General features: G+C 43.5%; 1 protein-coding gene across 1 annotated transcript in view; it reads left to right on the forward strand.

Moving 5' to 3' along the window:
* Window positions 1-272: 272 nt before the first annotated feature.
* LOC307269875 (neuronal membrane glycoprotein M6-b-like) overlaps window positions 273-17655 on the forward strand; it is a gene marked incomplete at its 3' end in the record, with an annotated part of 18618 nt that continues 1235 nt past the window's right edge. Inside the window, exons 1-3 of the mRNA XM_080052957.1 lie at window positions 273-387; window positions 16412-16598; window positions 17059-17218. Of these exons, the coding sequence (XP_079909083.1) occupies window positions 318-387; window positions 16412-16598; window positions 17059-17218 (417 nt within the window). The 5' untranslated portion in view covers window positions 273-317. The remainder of the gene's footprint in view (window positions 388-16411; window positions 16599-17058; window positions 17219-17655) is intronic.

Raw genomic sequence — 17655 nt, forward strand, 5'->3', positions numbered from 1 at the left:
TTAAAAAAGTAACACCTTGAGCATCATTTTCTCCATATGCTTAATAAATCCAATCTGACAGCAGCATTTTGCATCTTGGAACTGGATTGTGAATATACATAGGGAGACAGTCAGGGAGACAGTGCTAAGCTTTAACAGGGAGAAAGAGAGAGGGAGGGCGTGTGCGAGGGGGGAGTCAGAGAGAGAGAGAGAGAGAGAGAGAGAGAGAGAGAGAGAGAGAGAGAGAGAGCAAGCATCAAGTCACCAGGACAGTCTCCACCATCCACAGACTGTGTAAGGTACAAGTGACACAAGGAGTCTATATTCAACCGAACATAATGGATGGGACAAAGCCGGCCTTGGAGTCCAACGCGGACGAGACTCAAGACGAGGGACAGGAGAGCAAAGGTACGCTCAATCAGCCGCTGACATTTGCGCCTTTTTGTGTGTTTTTCCCACCCATCCCTTTGGAGACGTTCCGCGTCTGCGCCAGCCTGAGCGGTTTAACCTACTTGCAATGGCTTCTCTCGTGCGCGCGACACAATAGCGGTGCTTTTTTTCCAGCCTTCTGTGGCTTCTCATCTATTTGAGGACGATTGAGAAGAAGAAAGAGAAAAAAATGCAATATGGGTCTCTGTGCTGTAGGCGATTATTAACACAACCACGAGCACAGTTGACGCCTTCTGTGTTATCTTGCGCCTTTGAAGGAGAATTAGAGGCTGGGTGGATGGATGGATTGTGGGTTGTGGACGATGCACGGTCGGGTTTCACGGTGCATATGCATAGCTTATTTAAGAGTCTGTGTGCCGTGCACGGCTGCATTGTCTCCTTGTCAGGTGTGCAACTGCCGCTCCATAACCCCCCCCCCCCCCCCCACACACACACACACACACACACACACACACACACACACACACACACACACACACACACTGTCATTAGTCGACGACGCTGCAACACACGGAGCCTGTGTTCCGTGGTATGTGTGAGGAGGCTGCAAAGGGAACCAACACTTGGCGCAGATATAGACATTAGTTTCCATCACTTCCAACCACAGCTGTCAGTCACGTTGATGGAGCCTAGTCTGTTCAATTATAAAATATGCTCTGTGGTCATCTGATTCTTAGGGCTCTTTGAACCCATAACGCAATCTGCAATGTGCATGCAAAATGAATTAAGAGGTAAACAGTGTTGTATGTGTAGGCCTACACTAAAGAGCAGCCTTAAATGAAATCAGTCAATCTTGTCCTATCTAAACTGTTGCTGTGTCTTTTCCAGGCCTGTGTGTAGACCAAGTGTAGGCATGTCTCTGTTTGGAGGGCTTGTGCCCCTACAGGAGTGGATGGGACTGATTTGTTTTCAGCTGTAGCTTGGGGGTCAGCTGTGAACTCACACCCTCAATGTTTGGAGACAGCAGTGTTGTTAGAGAAGCAGCCATCATATCAGTGATATATAAATCATGATGATGTAGAATATAGACGCAAAGAAGAAAGGATTTGGAAGATGAATGAGTTTTCTTTTGTGTGTGTGTGTGTGTGTGTGTGTGTGTGTGTGTGTGTGTGTGTGTGTGTGTGTGTGTGTGTGTGTGTGTGTGTGTGTGTGTGTGTGTGTAACCAATCAGTGCAGTGTTGGGGCTGATCTGGCCTGATGCCTCTTTGCCATGTTGGCAGTTAGAGAGCTGGATAGTTGACACCCAGTCAGACCACCGCCTGTGTCTTCAGGTGCTTCACACACATTCACATCACGGCAAAGTCCAGCGTTTCCCCTTCCTCTTTTGTAGTTTACTTTCGCTTGCATTTGTGCAGATGTGCCCCAAAGGAAGGGATTGTGTTGGAAAAGGTACATTTTAGAAGTGATTTTAGCTTCAGTATGTACACAATTATATAAATCGTCACCGTGTTCTAAAAAATCTATAGCTCCAGTGTCATTTATTTTTGTCTTCTATTGTGACTTCAAATCTCAGCACTGATACTCTCTCTTTCTCTTTAACATGTATTTGTATTCGTGCAGCACTCTTTCAACCCATAGTAATATCTCTGGGTCAAACTCTGTCTGTGAGGGGCAGAAGAGCAGGGTGTCCCTTAACAGTGATGTTTTAAAGACATTACATCATCCTCTCCTGAGGCAAGCAGCTAAATGCAAAGGCCAAGTGTCCAACGAGAGCCTTTAACCATGCAACTTCAAGAGGGTCCCTGGAGGTCGGCCATGTTTATACTTACACACACACACACACACACACACACACACACACACACACACACACACACACACACACACACACACACACACACACACACACACACACACACACACACACACACACACACCTCTCTAAACTCTGGGCTGTTGTGCTCCAGGTGTGATGTTGCGAAACCGAGTCCACCCACACCCAGCGTATCTACCAAAAATAGCCCCGGATTGGAGCATGGCCTATCCGTGGGTGTAATCGTTTGTGTGCGCCTTTGACATCTGGAATGTGACCATCAGCTTACAGCATCTGTTAAGAGGATGGAGATTCACAGCGAAGGCAAGGAGGCGAGCGCTGTCGTTTAAGGCGCTTGTGTCGGCGGGTGCCAGCGTTGCCTCTTTTCTGATTCCGGAAGCAGATGTAGGAAGTGTTAGTATAAATATTCACATGCACGCACTTGTGTTTACTACAACCTCTTATCTGATTAAGTCCAGGGACGGGGTCAGTTTGGAGATTTTAAAGGTTGAAAACCACTTGACTTGAGTCCCCTTCTCTACTGTGGCTGAGTCAAACCAATTATACAAGCTATCGATATGCTAAGGATTGTCTATTGGAGGCAGACTGGTAAATGGTCCATCCCCATATAGTGGCCGTTATTATCAATGTTGCTGTGGTAATGTAAATATGAGAAGGTTAGCCGGAAGCAACTTATGCTCCTCTTTTTGAATAAACTTTGTGCTAAAATGTATGAAATATAATACGTGAGCCACCAAAAGTAAAGGTTTAGATTTATTTTAGATTATTTTCATCCTCCCATCATGGAATACTATCAGGCGCTATGTCTACTGTTTTGTTATAAAGGGTGTGCTGATTAGCTGCAACTACATTACCTTAATTATGGTAAACAGTCGGTGCTATTGATTGCACAACCATTGTGTATTTTTTCCGTTGCATCCCTGTGTTACATTGAGCTGAGTGTAATTACAAACTGGGAAATTAACACAGAACGCATACTTGTATTATAATCCGATGGGACGTGCGGCGATGGCTGTGGTTATGTGAATAGATGGATTGATCTTTTCTTTGCTTGATTGCGTCCTCTAATCTCTAATCTGCATGTCTGCAGAGGTAGGCTGCCGCTCAGGACTCAGATAACGAGGCATCAGCTATGCTCTCCGAGGGAACAATTACATCTGATTTCATTAATATGAAAGTTTGATTAGAGAAAGCAAGCGCCTCCTGTGTGAGATTTTTGTTGTGAGGTGCACGCACACACACACACACACACACACACACACCTTCCCTCTTTCCCTGTCTGTTTGTGTGAATGTGTGTGCCCACTCTTACATAACACGCCGCTGGTTCACGCGCCTTTGCTTATGATGTTCAGATCCGAACCGTAAGAGATTACATCATCGTCTGGAGGGGCGCAGGTTTTTTGTTGAATTTTCTGCATGGAAGGGCAGAGCTCGCTGCAGCCTCGGAAACACAAAGGGAGCTTCTCCTAATCGCCCTTTCAAGTTTTTTTCCCCCCCAGTAAAAATGTTTGACCTGACCGCAGGCGGATGTTAAGACTCGGTGCTACAGAGGTAACGCCTGATGTTATCAAAGAAACACTGACCGATTTAAAAAGGAGGTGGAGTTGAGTGAAAGCGATCAATGTTTTGAAAATAGGCCTAAAGTGTTTTGCCTTCTTGCCAGGAGTTGATAGGGGCCAGTTGCCCTAACCCTAACCCTAAACATACAAGAAAAGATCATCAGAATAGTGTGGCCTAGTTATTTCTCAGAGAACCTGAGTTAGTATTCATTTATATATATCTATATAACCCTCCCGAGGTTATGTTGATTGTTCTGTCTTCATTTGGGCAAATGAAACTCACAGAGCCTGAACAATGAGTTGATTTAAGTATTACTCCAGTGGCAACCAACCTCCAAATATTATAGGAGGTACCAGATTATTGATGAATTGATTGATGTAATTGAACTAAAACAGTTTTATGTTTACAATTCTAAAATTCTCTGCCATGTTTTGATATGATGAGTCCAGGTGGAGGCCTTGAATCTGAAGGTCGGCCCCCCAGTTTGATGCTCAGTGGACAGTAGGGGAGCTAGACCATTTCTCTCTGCTGGTGCTGACATTTACTCTTGTGTTGCCCATAAATATTGGTCACCTTTCCCCTCCACTCCATCAAGCGTTTAATTTCATAATGTTACACAAAATACTGTAATCCTACACGGATAATTTTTTTGTTAAAACATAAATATGAGACGGTTGGCTGGTGGCGACGACTGCTCCTCTAATTTGAATGAACTTTGTGTTATGGTCCCGTGAAATCCACTTTGAAGGCGAAAGCAAATCACTGCTGCCACACACACACAACACCAAACAATCTTAAGTAGCTTCTTTTCCGCACTCTTTAACAAGTAAGAGTCACTCATTATTCGGCTGTGTGGCATAACATTAATCAGTTAGTCTACACACACACACACACACTATACTGTAGCTTTGCCACCGACAAAGTTGTGCAATATTCAAATACTTTCCTCTCCTTCATCCTTGCATGGACTAAAAATACATTTGGGATGGTGGTGTGATAGAATTTATTCAACTCATTACACCATCATTATACATTACTGCAGGTGGTGATTCTCGCTCGGAGATACTATCATTGTTCTACCGCACACACACACACACACACACACACACACACACACACACACACACACACACACACACACACACACACACACACACACACACACACACACACACACACACACACACACACACACACACACACACACACACACACACACACACACACACACACACACACACACACACACACACACACACACACACACACACACACACACACACCTTCTCCTGCTTCACTTTGCTAGTCATATCCTCCTCTCACTAAGGCTGAAACTCATCTCTTTATGGCAATGATGAAAAAAGGCTCCCACTCAGTAGATTGAGCATTGTTTTACGATACTGAGCACTGCACGATCTAGGAGGATGCATTAATATGTTGATGGACAATCTATTTTACACATGTTCAGTCCTAGACAAATGCAAAATCAATGACACCTTAACTCAAATCTGGTCAATTCAGATGAGTTTTGCCGGCTTTTGATTTGAGTTTGCACCCAAACCGACAAAGACTGAAATTTCTCACTCAAGTCTAACGTAACGTACTCCTCTATAAACACTAAATCACACTCAAACTTCTGTTGCTCACGTGCTCAGGGGCCGTATTCACAAAACATTTTAAGGCTAAGAGTAGGTCCTAAGGTCCTGATTTAGGAGTAACTCTCAAAAATAAGGGGCGTTTCACTCCTAATTTTAAGACTCCTAACTATTTAAGATAAGTGTAATTCACAAAGCATTTTAGCGCTAAAACTAGCTCCTAAATCTATGAAAAGATAGGAGTCCTCGAGAGGACTCCTAAGTCACTAAGAGTAATTCACAGACAACCATTTGATGGTGTTTTGGAGAGATTTAATGCTAGTGAGCTTTACAAAAGGTACCTTAATAGCTGTAAGGGTTTAATGATCTTAGTAAAGCTATGTTTAGAAATGATAGACACATTTATATTTATTACATTTATATAAAAAAATACTTATTAAGTTCCTTTTCCTGCAGTTGCTTTGGGTTTACGATGCGCTGAAAGTTACTGTTGGTGTCACGTTTGGGTTTAATTTGTTACTAGAGTAGGCTAGGCCTATATGTGGCGCTTCCCAGCATCTCCTCCGTTCCACAGGTCCGCTACTGTTTAGTTGCGCGTCTCGCCTTTTTCCTTCCGCGTGCACTTTACGATTTCGCCGGCTGTTTCTTAATTGTGAATTTCCTGGTTTGTCGCTGTCTGACTATTGCTGCATAGTCCGCCGTTGAGAGAAATACAGTGAGAGTGCATGGCGTGCAGCTGTTCAATGAGGATATTTTTTACGATTCAAATCATTGTAAAATTTAAAATGAATAGACCTATGTGGCGCTTTTGTAGGTTAGTTTTGAACAAATGTGTGGGAAACCCTGCAGTATCTTGGTTTCATGTTAAATCAGTGTCACTTGTCATTAATTGTATATAAAAACTCTTTACTTTAATACAGCGACACGATATGGATATCTCCCACAGTGTTTCTATCATAAATTCACTCTTAGCTCTCATTCCCTCTCAGCCAATCACTGTGGGCATAGAAGGTATGAACATGACATCATCCATAGCAACAGGGTCAACACCGCCCTCTAGTCTTAGCTTAGGAGTTCCTCCCACTCCTTAGTAAAAGTTGGTCTTATCAGCTTTGTGAATAGGTTTTAAGAAATTACTCCTTACTAAGAACTTTTAGTGCTCCTTAGGAGTACTCTTAGCGCTAAGATAAAATGTTTTGTGAATACGGCCCCTGGAAGCTAGGTTTTTGCACTTACAAATCTTGCCCCTGCAGATCTTGGGCTTTTTGATGGATTTGTTCCACATAAATTGCATCAAACGTCTTTTTATGTTCTCCTCTTTCTTCTTTTCTCTCATCCTGTCTTGATTCTCTTTTGCTTATCTCTATTGTTTCCACACACACACACACACACACACACACACACACACACACACACACACACACACACACACACACACACACACACACACACACACACACACACACACACACACACACACACACACACACACACACACACACACACACACACACACACACACACACACACACACACACACACTCTCCTATAGCCCCGTAGGTGTGTGAGATTGCGGGAGCATGTGAAAGCCGTCACACCTAGAGAGGCTCATGTGTTCCTCATTTGAAGCGATTTGCCCAGAGGATGCTGTCAGCCTCCATCTGGATGTGTGTGTGTGTGTGTGTGTGTGTGTGTGTGTGTGTGTGTGTGTGTGTGTGTTTACGTGTCAATGACCAGGAGTGGTTTAGGGGAATGTCTGTGTCTGTGCTTCGCTTGCACTAAAGTAAAAGCTCTATTTTTGCACACGTGTGGGCGGGTCGGTGTGGTAAGCCGTTGTTTTCCTATTCAGCCCATTCAGTCCCCACACTGTGGTCACATTTATATTTGTATCTCAAATTCACAAACCAAGCAATATTTAGTATATATATATATATATATATATACTTTATGTATCTAGCTGACTTTTTCCATTGAACGAATGCTGAAGGAAAATCCCTTTACATAATCCTTTTTCGTTGAGAGCAAATACACTTGATTGTATATTTCAAATATTAAACAATAAAGTAAGGCGTCTACTTTTAAAGATGCATGTTAATAGGAAAATTTTAAAAATATGTTGATTTTGTTAAGAAATAATCATATCAAAGATGTTGGTTGTTGTTTTAAGTGAGTCGATGTTTCTTTTGCCGGCTTCCTTTGGCCACAAGTCAGAATCACAGATTATAAATGCTTAGATATGTTATATGACCATCAGAAAAGAGACAGAGTCAGAGTCCTCCTGGAGTCAGTTACATAGCAGCTTCTCAAAAGATTATATGCAGCTTCTCCATGGAAAATGTCAGATCTTTGGGTTTTGGTCTGAATGGGAAATATTTACAATGATAATGAAACGAAGTGTGCAGTTCTACAAAGAAGCAACAGATTACAAGAGTTTGGTAACATATGCACACGCTACCACCATAGATAGTAAATAATATGGATGTAGCATCCGGGCTGACCTCAGTTATTCACACGGCATCCAATAATCCTGGTTTGAGCGCGTCACCATTTTGTGAGGGGGAGGGAGATAGCTGACGTTTACCTCCAAGGCAAACGGGCGGAGAGCTGTCACTCAAGATATCGCGCCAATACATTTTAACCTCCAAAAGAATAAAAACTAGCGTGGGCCAAAAAAATTCACCCCCCTCAGTGTTGTCATGGAGATATGACCTAAACATACAGACTAAAATGGTTTTGTGGCCCAGGCTGTAAATAGGTTTAATAATGCTGTGAAAACGGCATGTTTAACATTGGAGTCAATGAGAGATGGCTGTCTTCTGCTCCCAGCCCCCAGTGGCACTTCCTGGTTACTACAGTTGTGGTCACTTCCTTATTGGATGCTGGTAAAAATCGCTGAGGTTGGGGCTTGGCTACCACATAGCAGTGATCTGAAGTCATCCTCACCCTCCAACACTGCATGGGTCTATGTTTGAACCCCTGTCTGCAGTGGGTATATGAATAGCAGCAAGTGGCAGGTTGGCGCAGCTTGCCTTGTTCCTGAATGGTGCCAACCTCCTCTGGCCTTCCTCCATCACCCACTGTTGTCCAATCTGCTCCTCTCATCCATAGCCCATAAAGCGCCCAATGCCTGATTAGCACTCATCATCATTAGCCACGGCTGACATCTATAAATGACTAAGGCTAGGCTAGGACTAGAGTGCTGTGTAGGTCATTCTGTGTGTCGGTTTTAGGCCTCTTTTTGATCCTGCTTTAATAAGAAATCACCCTTTTTTATGACGATGTAAGCTTGGTTTGCAACAGCGTAAGAAAAGTGGCACATTATATTCATTCAGCACCAAACCTTCTAAGAAGTGTCTGCCCTAACACAGTGAATCAGCCTTCACAGAAAGTGTACCCATGTTACAGTAAATGAGAGTCATATTGGAGTGTACATGCTCGGTTGGGCCCTTGTGCTAACCACACACACACACACACACACACACACACACACACACACACACACACAGTGTTCGCCGAGCCCCCTGAGGCTGCTGGAAAGTGAATCTCCATAATGACATGAGGGAGACGTGGGTGGAGGTGAAGGGGAGTGCCACCGACTTCTTTGACATCTCAGGGAGAGTGGCATTATCTTGGTTGCATAACCGCTGAGCCACTCAATCCGATGGCACGGCACTTCTGCCCAGAGGGGCCATTTTACATTTTGGTGGAACAAGACTCCGACAAATAGCGTTCACTGTGCTCTGCTGAGTCTGCAGAGGGCAGCTCAGTACAGGTGATCCTGCTTCTGTTTAGCAGATTAGAAACAAGATAGCTGTTGAGAGAGTTTTCACACCGTGTAGGCAGTCAGTGTACTATTTGCCACCTTATCTAGGTCTACTTACTGCAACCTACACATTTTTTTTCTAAATATTTTGCTGTTAATCCTACTTCCCACAATTTCCCTGAAGGACATGTATACATCTTAATTGAATCATATTGTGTGATCATATACCCCAAATTATTTGGTGTCTGTAGATAACCAGGATAGCTAAACGTTCTTAATAATTTAAGCACGTCATTGCAAAATTCTCAGTTTTTTCACTGCGTCTTGATCTGCTGAAAATCCACTGTATCTGTTTTTGACCCTGGTAGATGCTGACAGTAAGCATCTGGTCAATATGTGTAGTATTTTACATTATGTGTAGTATTTTACACTGTACCCTTCCTTGCGGGCAGCACAAGAGTGTGAGGGCACTCTGGCTGCAGATCAGCTCAGACAAGAAACAGCAAAAGCACCTTAACGCGGCCAGAGAATGGATTAATATTTTAGTGTTTAGGAGTGTGTGAGCATAATGCATCTACAGTATATGTGAAGTTGTCTGTCCTCTGGGGTCGCTCGTGTAGCCTATTCAACATGGATGGGTGTGTTAAGTGTTTGGTTTGCATTTAGGGGGTTGTGTCCCTTACTAAGCTGCCAGAGTGTAGCCCAGGTTGGCCAAAGCAAGGGATAAATAAATGTGAACCAACATCCAGCAGATCAGCAGGATAAAAGTATTGATCACGCAGCAAGAGAGCCCTAGAATAGGGATTTGAGAGTCCATCATGCTCAGTTACGCCCGGCCAGATGCTGACCTCGGGCCATTCATAATGCTGCATAACCAGCACAAAACAGAAGATTAGGGTCAGCTATGTCCCGTGGGAAAAAAAGGGGGGGAAATTAGTTTGTGGTTTGGAATGGCGATGATGGCCGTTGTCATCCTCTTACCTGGCTCATGGCACGGTGTGTGTCATCAAGCCGATTGAAGCCTTTGTTTTGAAATTGCATTGGCTATGGGAATGAAACAAATTCCTCTGCATGAAAACTTTCTGAGCATTTGAACTTTTGAAGGATGACATACTTTCCTGTAATAATAATCGCACTGAATTAATTGCTGATAACCGGGAACATGTGACAGATCTATATGACACTATGTAGATTATCTTTAGATTTTGGACTATATAAGCGTCTTTACACAAGTTTCTGCCACATTTTAAGTCTGATAGTAAGTGAATTCGCTATGCTCCCATATTTAAGCAATTTCTCTGGTGTCACAAAACAATGGGAAAAACTACAAAACAACATTAAAGCTGCCACAAAGTGGAATTATTTTGCTTTCAACTTCATGACAATGCAGTTTTGATGTTCTCAGAAAAGGCTCAGAGGAGCATTTTGTCCTTTATGTCAAGTTGTTGTGGAGGAAGTGTGCTTCCATCAGGCAAACAGGGGGTTTCTTTTTTAATTTCGACCACAGGATTCACCACCCTCCATCCCCCTCCCCTTCTCTCAATCGGACTTTCTCAACTCTTGTGGGAATCTACCCATAATTCACTTTGAGGAAAATTGCCCCCATAATGAATACAGCACTTCGGAATCCGAAAACAGCCGCAGGCAGGAACCAGACTGGCCGCTGAAATATTCACAAAGCTTTATTAACGCTGATACTCCTGGCAGATGCGCCGCGCACATGAACAGCAGGCGATAATCATGCTGCGCCACTGGGTTGTACAGTTTATGGCAAATTATTAACTATTAGTAAAATCAACGTTATCTTCTCTCTCTTTCCTTTACACTCCAGTTTATACCTAAATAAATCAGCTTTATAGGCACGGCAGCAAGGAAATCAATGCTGCCAGAGAAATACAGCACATAAATTCAGGAGGTATTATCAAGACAAGAGATTAAAGCTGCTACTAAAAGAGGTTGAAGTCATTTTAAGTTTCCAGTTTTATTCAAATGCATGCTGCACTTAGATGCAAAAAAAATAGTTTTTGAAGTGTAAATGCTACAAATTCATACCTAGTGTTAATGGAAAATGCGAGGCGACATGTGTTTGAGAGATTACGCTCATATTGTGGGTGTCAGGTGATTGACAAGAAAGCAAAGCGTAATTACAGAGGACGTCAGCAGCCGGTGACTAGTTCTGTCTCCAACCGTGTCTACTCCACCCCACGCCTTCCTCGTCCAATCGCAGAACCAGACACGTCCTCTTGTCCAAAGATGAGGCTTGGACTATGGATGCACGATGAAGGTTTTTTTATTGAATGTGTGGGAGGTTGACACAAACTGACACTTTTTTAGTAGTTTAGGAATAATGAATAAATTAATAACAAATTAATTTCAGTTGGATGAATACTTTTTTCCTTTATATTTTGTGCAGTTGTCCTGCATTTGTGTAAAGTTGCATAATGTCACTTCTACATCCCTTTAGAAATGTAACAAGTAGAGAATAAAATTATCATCATTATCTTTTTTTTTATCTTTGTTGTGGATACAATGACTAATGTGTAAGGTTTTCGCTGTAGTAATGAAACCACAGAGAATTATCACCAGACTCCAGACAGCTTTCCAGAGCATTTTAGGTCTTTAAGCCGTTGTTTCGGTTTCAGTAGGCTACACCCTGCGATTTTACTGGTTTTGGTTGATTCTCACGGCTCTCACCAATTTTCAGGCCAAATAGTTTGGGTCAACATATAGGCCACCTGCTCAGCTGTCAACAGCAAACTGATACAAAGTGAGCGAAGAGATGGTGCACACAGCAAAGCATTTAGCAGTTAAAAAGCCTGATATTTCACTAGGGCATTGGTGGAGTCCAAAACGGAGCTAAAGAAAATTTAATTCATGCAGGTTTAACAATGCATGTCACCAAGAGAAAACTATAGCTAGATCTACCGCAAAAGAAAAAAAAGCTGGCTTTGGCAACCTCCACATTCTTTATCACTCTATCTACAAAGAAATCAATGACACGGAAATCAAGCTTGATGAAATTCCTATTAATTCATTTGTGGTGTAGCCTATTAATCACTTTCTGTTTCATTTTGAACCATTGACGTCCGAGCAAGGTCAATGAAACTAAGGAATCATTCTCCCTTTCCCCAAATTCATCCCTCGTTTCAAAATGACTCAATATCAATTTGACCCACTTCAAAAAAAACTGCCTGGTCGAATATGAATGAAGATAGGCCTACTGCATCTCCCGACCATCACATTTCCTCATCATCATCATCATTTGCTTGCCCACTCTCATTTCTATTTAAACAAGACCGTAGTCACCATTTAGCACCTTTCTTCAGGTTGGGAGTGAGGTTACATCACTTTGCATCAGTCAGTGTGTGTGTGTGTGTGTGTGTGTGTGAAGCGGCTGCGAAGGACTACGCCGCTGCTGAACTGGGTCGTGGGTAACACGTTGCTATGGCAACTGCTATTCGCCGGCCCTGGGGCCAAGAGCTGCTTTTTTTCTCTTACACTTTCTCTCTCTCTCTCAGTTCTTCTTCTCTGTTCTTCCTTGCTCTCCCTATTTCGTCACCTTTTCTCCTTCCTATTCCATTTGTTCCTCTGCTTGGCTTTCTATCGATCCATCGCTCTCCTCTCCTCTCCTCTCCGTTTACCTCTTGCTTTCCTTTTTCTCTCTGTCTCTCACACTACTTGCTTAATACCATCTCCTCCTCTTATCTCTCCTTTATGTGTTCTTAGCGGGGTGGGGGGGAGGAACAAAATGAAGAAGCATCTATTAGAATTCCTTTGCTGAACCATCACTGTCAGCTGCAAATTGAAATCCTAATCTTCTGGTTTTGCCCTGCAGGCCCCCAGGAAGCAGAACAAGCTTTAACAGCAGGGGGTTGTGAATGCTTCATTGCAGCTCCTGTCAAAAATTATTTGTTCGTCCGTCGCTTGACGAAATGAACAGAACTTCCAAAATCTTTTGTTCTTTCATAATAATGACGAGTCTGGGGTTTCCCACAACATGGTCCGTGGCCTGAGATAGCTGAGTTGATATACGATACAGCATCGTAACCCGAGCGTAACATATTGTCTAGGAGATGAACTCCAGCCGGCCCACTGTAACTACAGTGTGGGCATGCGCTCGTAATTCAAAGAGAGTGAGAGAGAGCAGAGAAGAGGATGAGCAAGGCAAGGGACACGACGAAGCGAAGGGCAGCGAGGTAGAAAAACCAGAGCGACCGCGCGGCCTCGGTGTGTCACCTAAATTCTACTCTAATGAATAGTCCATTGATTTCCATTAGGGATGGCTGCAGCTGACCACTCCGGCCTGCCTGCTCCCCATTAGTGCACTTTAAAAAAAATTGACGCTGACAAATGAGCCACAGGCAGACCAGGTGAGCCCCTCCATACCCACCTCGCTTTGGTTTTTAAACGAAACCTATATAGAGGTTTTTTAACAAATCTGCAAACAGGCTGCTTTACCACACCTTGAAATTGAAGTATAGTCAAAGGCCATGGAGATCAAGATAACACCACATGGAAATTCTTCATTTGCATGTGAAAAAGCAGGATTGGAACATCTCCCTGGGAGGTTTCATTCTCTAATCTCTCCCCTAAATAAAAAAACTAAACAAGAAGACCAATACAGTTTATTAACTGTTGGGGTTGACCTTTTACAGAAGGATGTACTGTGTGCTTCTGAGCAGCTTCCCAGTCGTCATTGTATCGACCAGTGAGTCCATTGCCCCCCCTCCCACCCCTGAGGCCTGGCCCGTTTTTTCTCAGCTGGTGATTTTTGAAAGCCATCCAGCTTCATCAGCTCCACCTCTCCATCAGCCCCGCTTCCTTCATTAACATTAATAGGATTTGGATCTATTATGCAACGGGCCTCCGCACAGTTACGCAACGCAACCAGTCCTCAGCTGCACACTTTGGAGGGGAACAGTTGCATCTTAGATTTATGGCTTTGAGTTTTCATTCTCTCAAGACCCCCCCCCCCTGAACAAAACAGTTCTTATCAGAGAAAGACTTTCTGTAAGTGTGTCAATGCCATATGGACTTGACCATATGCAGATGAGCTATACAAATGTTTTAGTAATCAAAAATCACGTCTGTCTGGTGGCTGGGTCTAGAAAATAAATTTGAAACTTTTGGGTCGTTAAGTTGATCTAATTTCATGTCAAATGACTTAACTTTCTTTTCTTTATAAAGCTCTGTCATATCTTGTGTCTCGTCTTTGTACATTTTGTGGGGGTAAAAAAATCAAAGTTCAATTTCAAATTCAGCAGATGAACTTTTACGAAATAACTCCTCCTTTGTTGCACATTGCGCCAAAACGAGAGAGACTACAGCCAAGCTATAAGCTAGCATGCTCACAATGATAATTCAAACATGCCGTTGCTTAGAGAATGGCCAGAACATTTATTCTAAATGGATGTATGCTATGCATGCTAGTGTGCAATTGACGTTAATGGAGTGTCAATAGTTTTGCAGATATAAAATGATTTTTGACCTCGATGTTTAGAAGTTAATGGATAATCAAAGTTATAACCATTCACATTCATTTTCACACACCTGAGAAAAAGAAGGTGTGTAGCACGTTTCATGGGATTTCAATTCAGTGGTTGAGACATTTGATTCAAATTCCCAAATCAACCTCGAGGAGGAGCCAGAGGAAAAATCCCAGGTTCACCAAAGTCATTAGGATTCATGGTCTGTAACCTACAAATGTCTCTACCAGTATCCACGGCAGTCCATTTAAGAAGATGTTGAGATGTTTTATTCTGGAGTGGCGAGTCGACCGAGTGCTGCTCTCTGCGATCTCTCATACCCCTCATTGGGACTGAAATCAATCTGCTCTTTAAAACTCATCAATAACAACTAGGCCTATCCACACTTGTAACACTAGCTGGCCTGAGCGGTCGATAATGAAGAAAAAAAAAAGACAGAACGCGCGAGGGGTTTCAGCACAGGTTTCGACAAAATACGCCCAATGGTGTATTCAAGGACCGTTACAAATATAAATGTTTTGGACTCAACAAACTCCTCAACATGAAATAATGATGCTTGCACGGTTTGCCAATTGGAGCAGGTTGTCATGGAAACAAGCAAAGTGGCACACCAGACGGTGCATTTTATCTTTTTTATTTTTTATTCATCTCAGAGTAACTTCCTGCTTTGCCCGAGGAGCTATTTTTAACGGGTGTTATATAAGATGCTGCTCTTGTGCTGGATACAATGTGTTTTTCATTCTTCATCCTCCCCACCCACCACTCCTTTACATTCCTCCTCATCCTCTCCACTGTGATAGGAGCACTGTAACTCACCCAGGGAAGCTTCGCGCAGTGTCCACGGTTAATAGAAAAACAAACGTGGCAATGTATCATTGTCTTAGTCCCGTAGAAATCGCTCTTGCTCAAGGGATGATTCTTCAATCATTCGTCATCATTGTAGAGCTGTGAAAAGAGAGAGGAGAAAGATGAAACTATATGCATGGGTGTGCGTGCAAATCTATGCATGGGTGTGCGTGCAAATTTGTCACATTGGTTGTAGGCTATGCACTTGTTTTTTTTCTAATTGCACTGAAACCAAGAATAACCTAAGCCTTTCTTTCACTTTCATGTGCAGGGCAAACATCCAAGCAAAGATGCATTCAGTATTTTTTTAAGACTCTAAACAAGTGCCACATTACGTTCCCTTCTAGATGCTTGGCCTAGAAAAAATAAATGGCTAGTCATTTATTTAGGATTAGGTCATGAGTTATTCATGCAATCTGGCCATGAGAAGGAAAATGTTAAATTTGTTTCTTTAAAGACAATAGGGAGATGATGGAGTGGAGCGGTGTGGGATGTGAGCATGTGAGCGAGGCTTGCATGTAATATTCAGCACTCCCCCCTCCACCCAGCTGAGCTCAAAGCGAGGCGCAACACCAACTGTGGAAGATGCTATGATTAGCCGCTCGACACGCCTCGCTGGGGAGAAGCGCCTGCTCTCCTCTTGACTCTTGTTTAGAGATGAGCGCGCTTGATTCAGGCCCTGACAGTGTGACCGCCCCTCACCTCTTCACATGAGTCACAACAGAGCAGCGGCGGTGGACAAAAAGAAGCTGTCGAGCCAATTGTGCCATGTTGCAGCAGTCGGCTCCGTTTTCAAATCTCATTTTTTTCTCTTGACAATTTCCCCTTTCTGTATCAGTGATTTGACCCCATATCTCTCTCTCTCTCTCTCTCTCTCTCTCTCTCTCTCTCTCTCTCTCTCTCTCTCTCTCTCTCTCTCTCTCTCTCTCTCTCTCTCTCTCTCTCTCTCCATCCAGGATGCTTCGAGTGCTGCATCAAGTGTCTGGGCGGTGTGCCCTACGCCTCCCTGGTGGCCACCATCCTCTGCTTCTCGGGCGTGGCTCTGTTCTGCGGCTGCGGTCACGTGGCGCTGACCGGCACCCTGACCATGCTGGAGAACCACTTCTCTAGGGTCACCACTGACCACGCCACCCTCGCCATGGTGTAAGTCTTCAGCAGGGGTGATCATTTTGTGCACAAATAGGTGACCTTTAAGCACCAAGGCACTAAAAGACATTTGATTTAAGTATTCTGCTAACATGTTTAAACTTAAGTTAAGTTATCTTTATTAGTCAATTTACACGAGGCACATTGAAATTCGTCTTTTCGCATATCCGCTCTCAAGTTCCCACACTTCGGGGGTCAGCCATAGTACAGCGCCCTTGGGCCCACCACTTGTATTACACCAACACCCTCCTGTCCGGTGCCGGGGATCGAACCAGCAACGTCATGGTAACTGGCCTACCCCTCTTCCTCTAGGCCATCGTACCAGCCTATTTCCTCAAGCACAATGAAAAAGCATTTGCAAAAAGATTTTCTGCAGGTGCAAGGTGCAGCTTGACAAAAGCCCTGCGTGATTTGTTTTGATTTTCAACATTTTTTCTGTGCGTTTGTGTGTGTTTAGGATCCAGATCTTTCAGTACATCATCTATGGCATCGCCTCCTTCTTCTTTGTCTATGCCATCCTCCTGCTGGCTGAGGGCTTCTACACCACCAGCGCCATTAAGAAGGAGCTGCAGAGCGACTTCAAGACCACCGTCTGTGGTCGCTGCATCACCGCCTTTGTACGTCAACACATACACACACACGCACAAACGCGCGCAAACACGAGCAGCTGCTGCAAATCATCACACCCCCTGACCTAGTTACACTCCAAATTAAAGCTTCTAAACTCCATTGAATTACTTTGATGTGTATGGTATGGTGTTCTCTCCTTAAAAATGTCTTAGAAGAATGAACATGGAGCAGTCATTTATAATGCTTCACATGCCAAAAAGATAAGGGTTGTCAATCAAACACACCTCTTGTGCACAATTATGGACACAGAGACACATAAGAGACACACAACTACGCAAACACTCGAGCCCTTGAGGGGGAACTCTGGCACAGTTTGTACTTTTTGTAGCCTGATTACTCTAATTGCTGCAGATGCTCAGTAACATTATCTTTTGCACAGACTCCCAATGTGTGTCTGTGTGTGTGTGTGGGTGGGTGTGTGGGG

This window comes from Ammodytes marinus (assembly GCF_949987685.1).
Source record: "Ammodytes marinus genome assembly, chromosome: 24".
In the NCBI taxonomy this organism is placed as follows: Eukaryota; Metazoa; Chordata; class Actinopteri; order Uranoscopiformes; family Ammodytidae; genus Ammodytes; species Ammodytes marinus.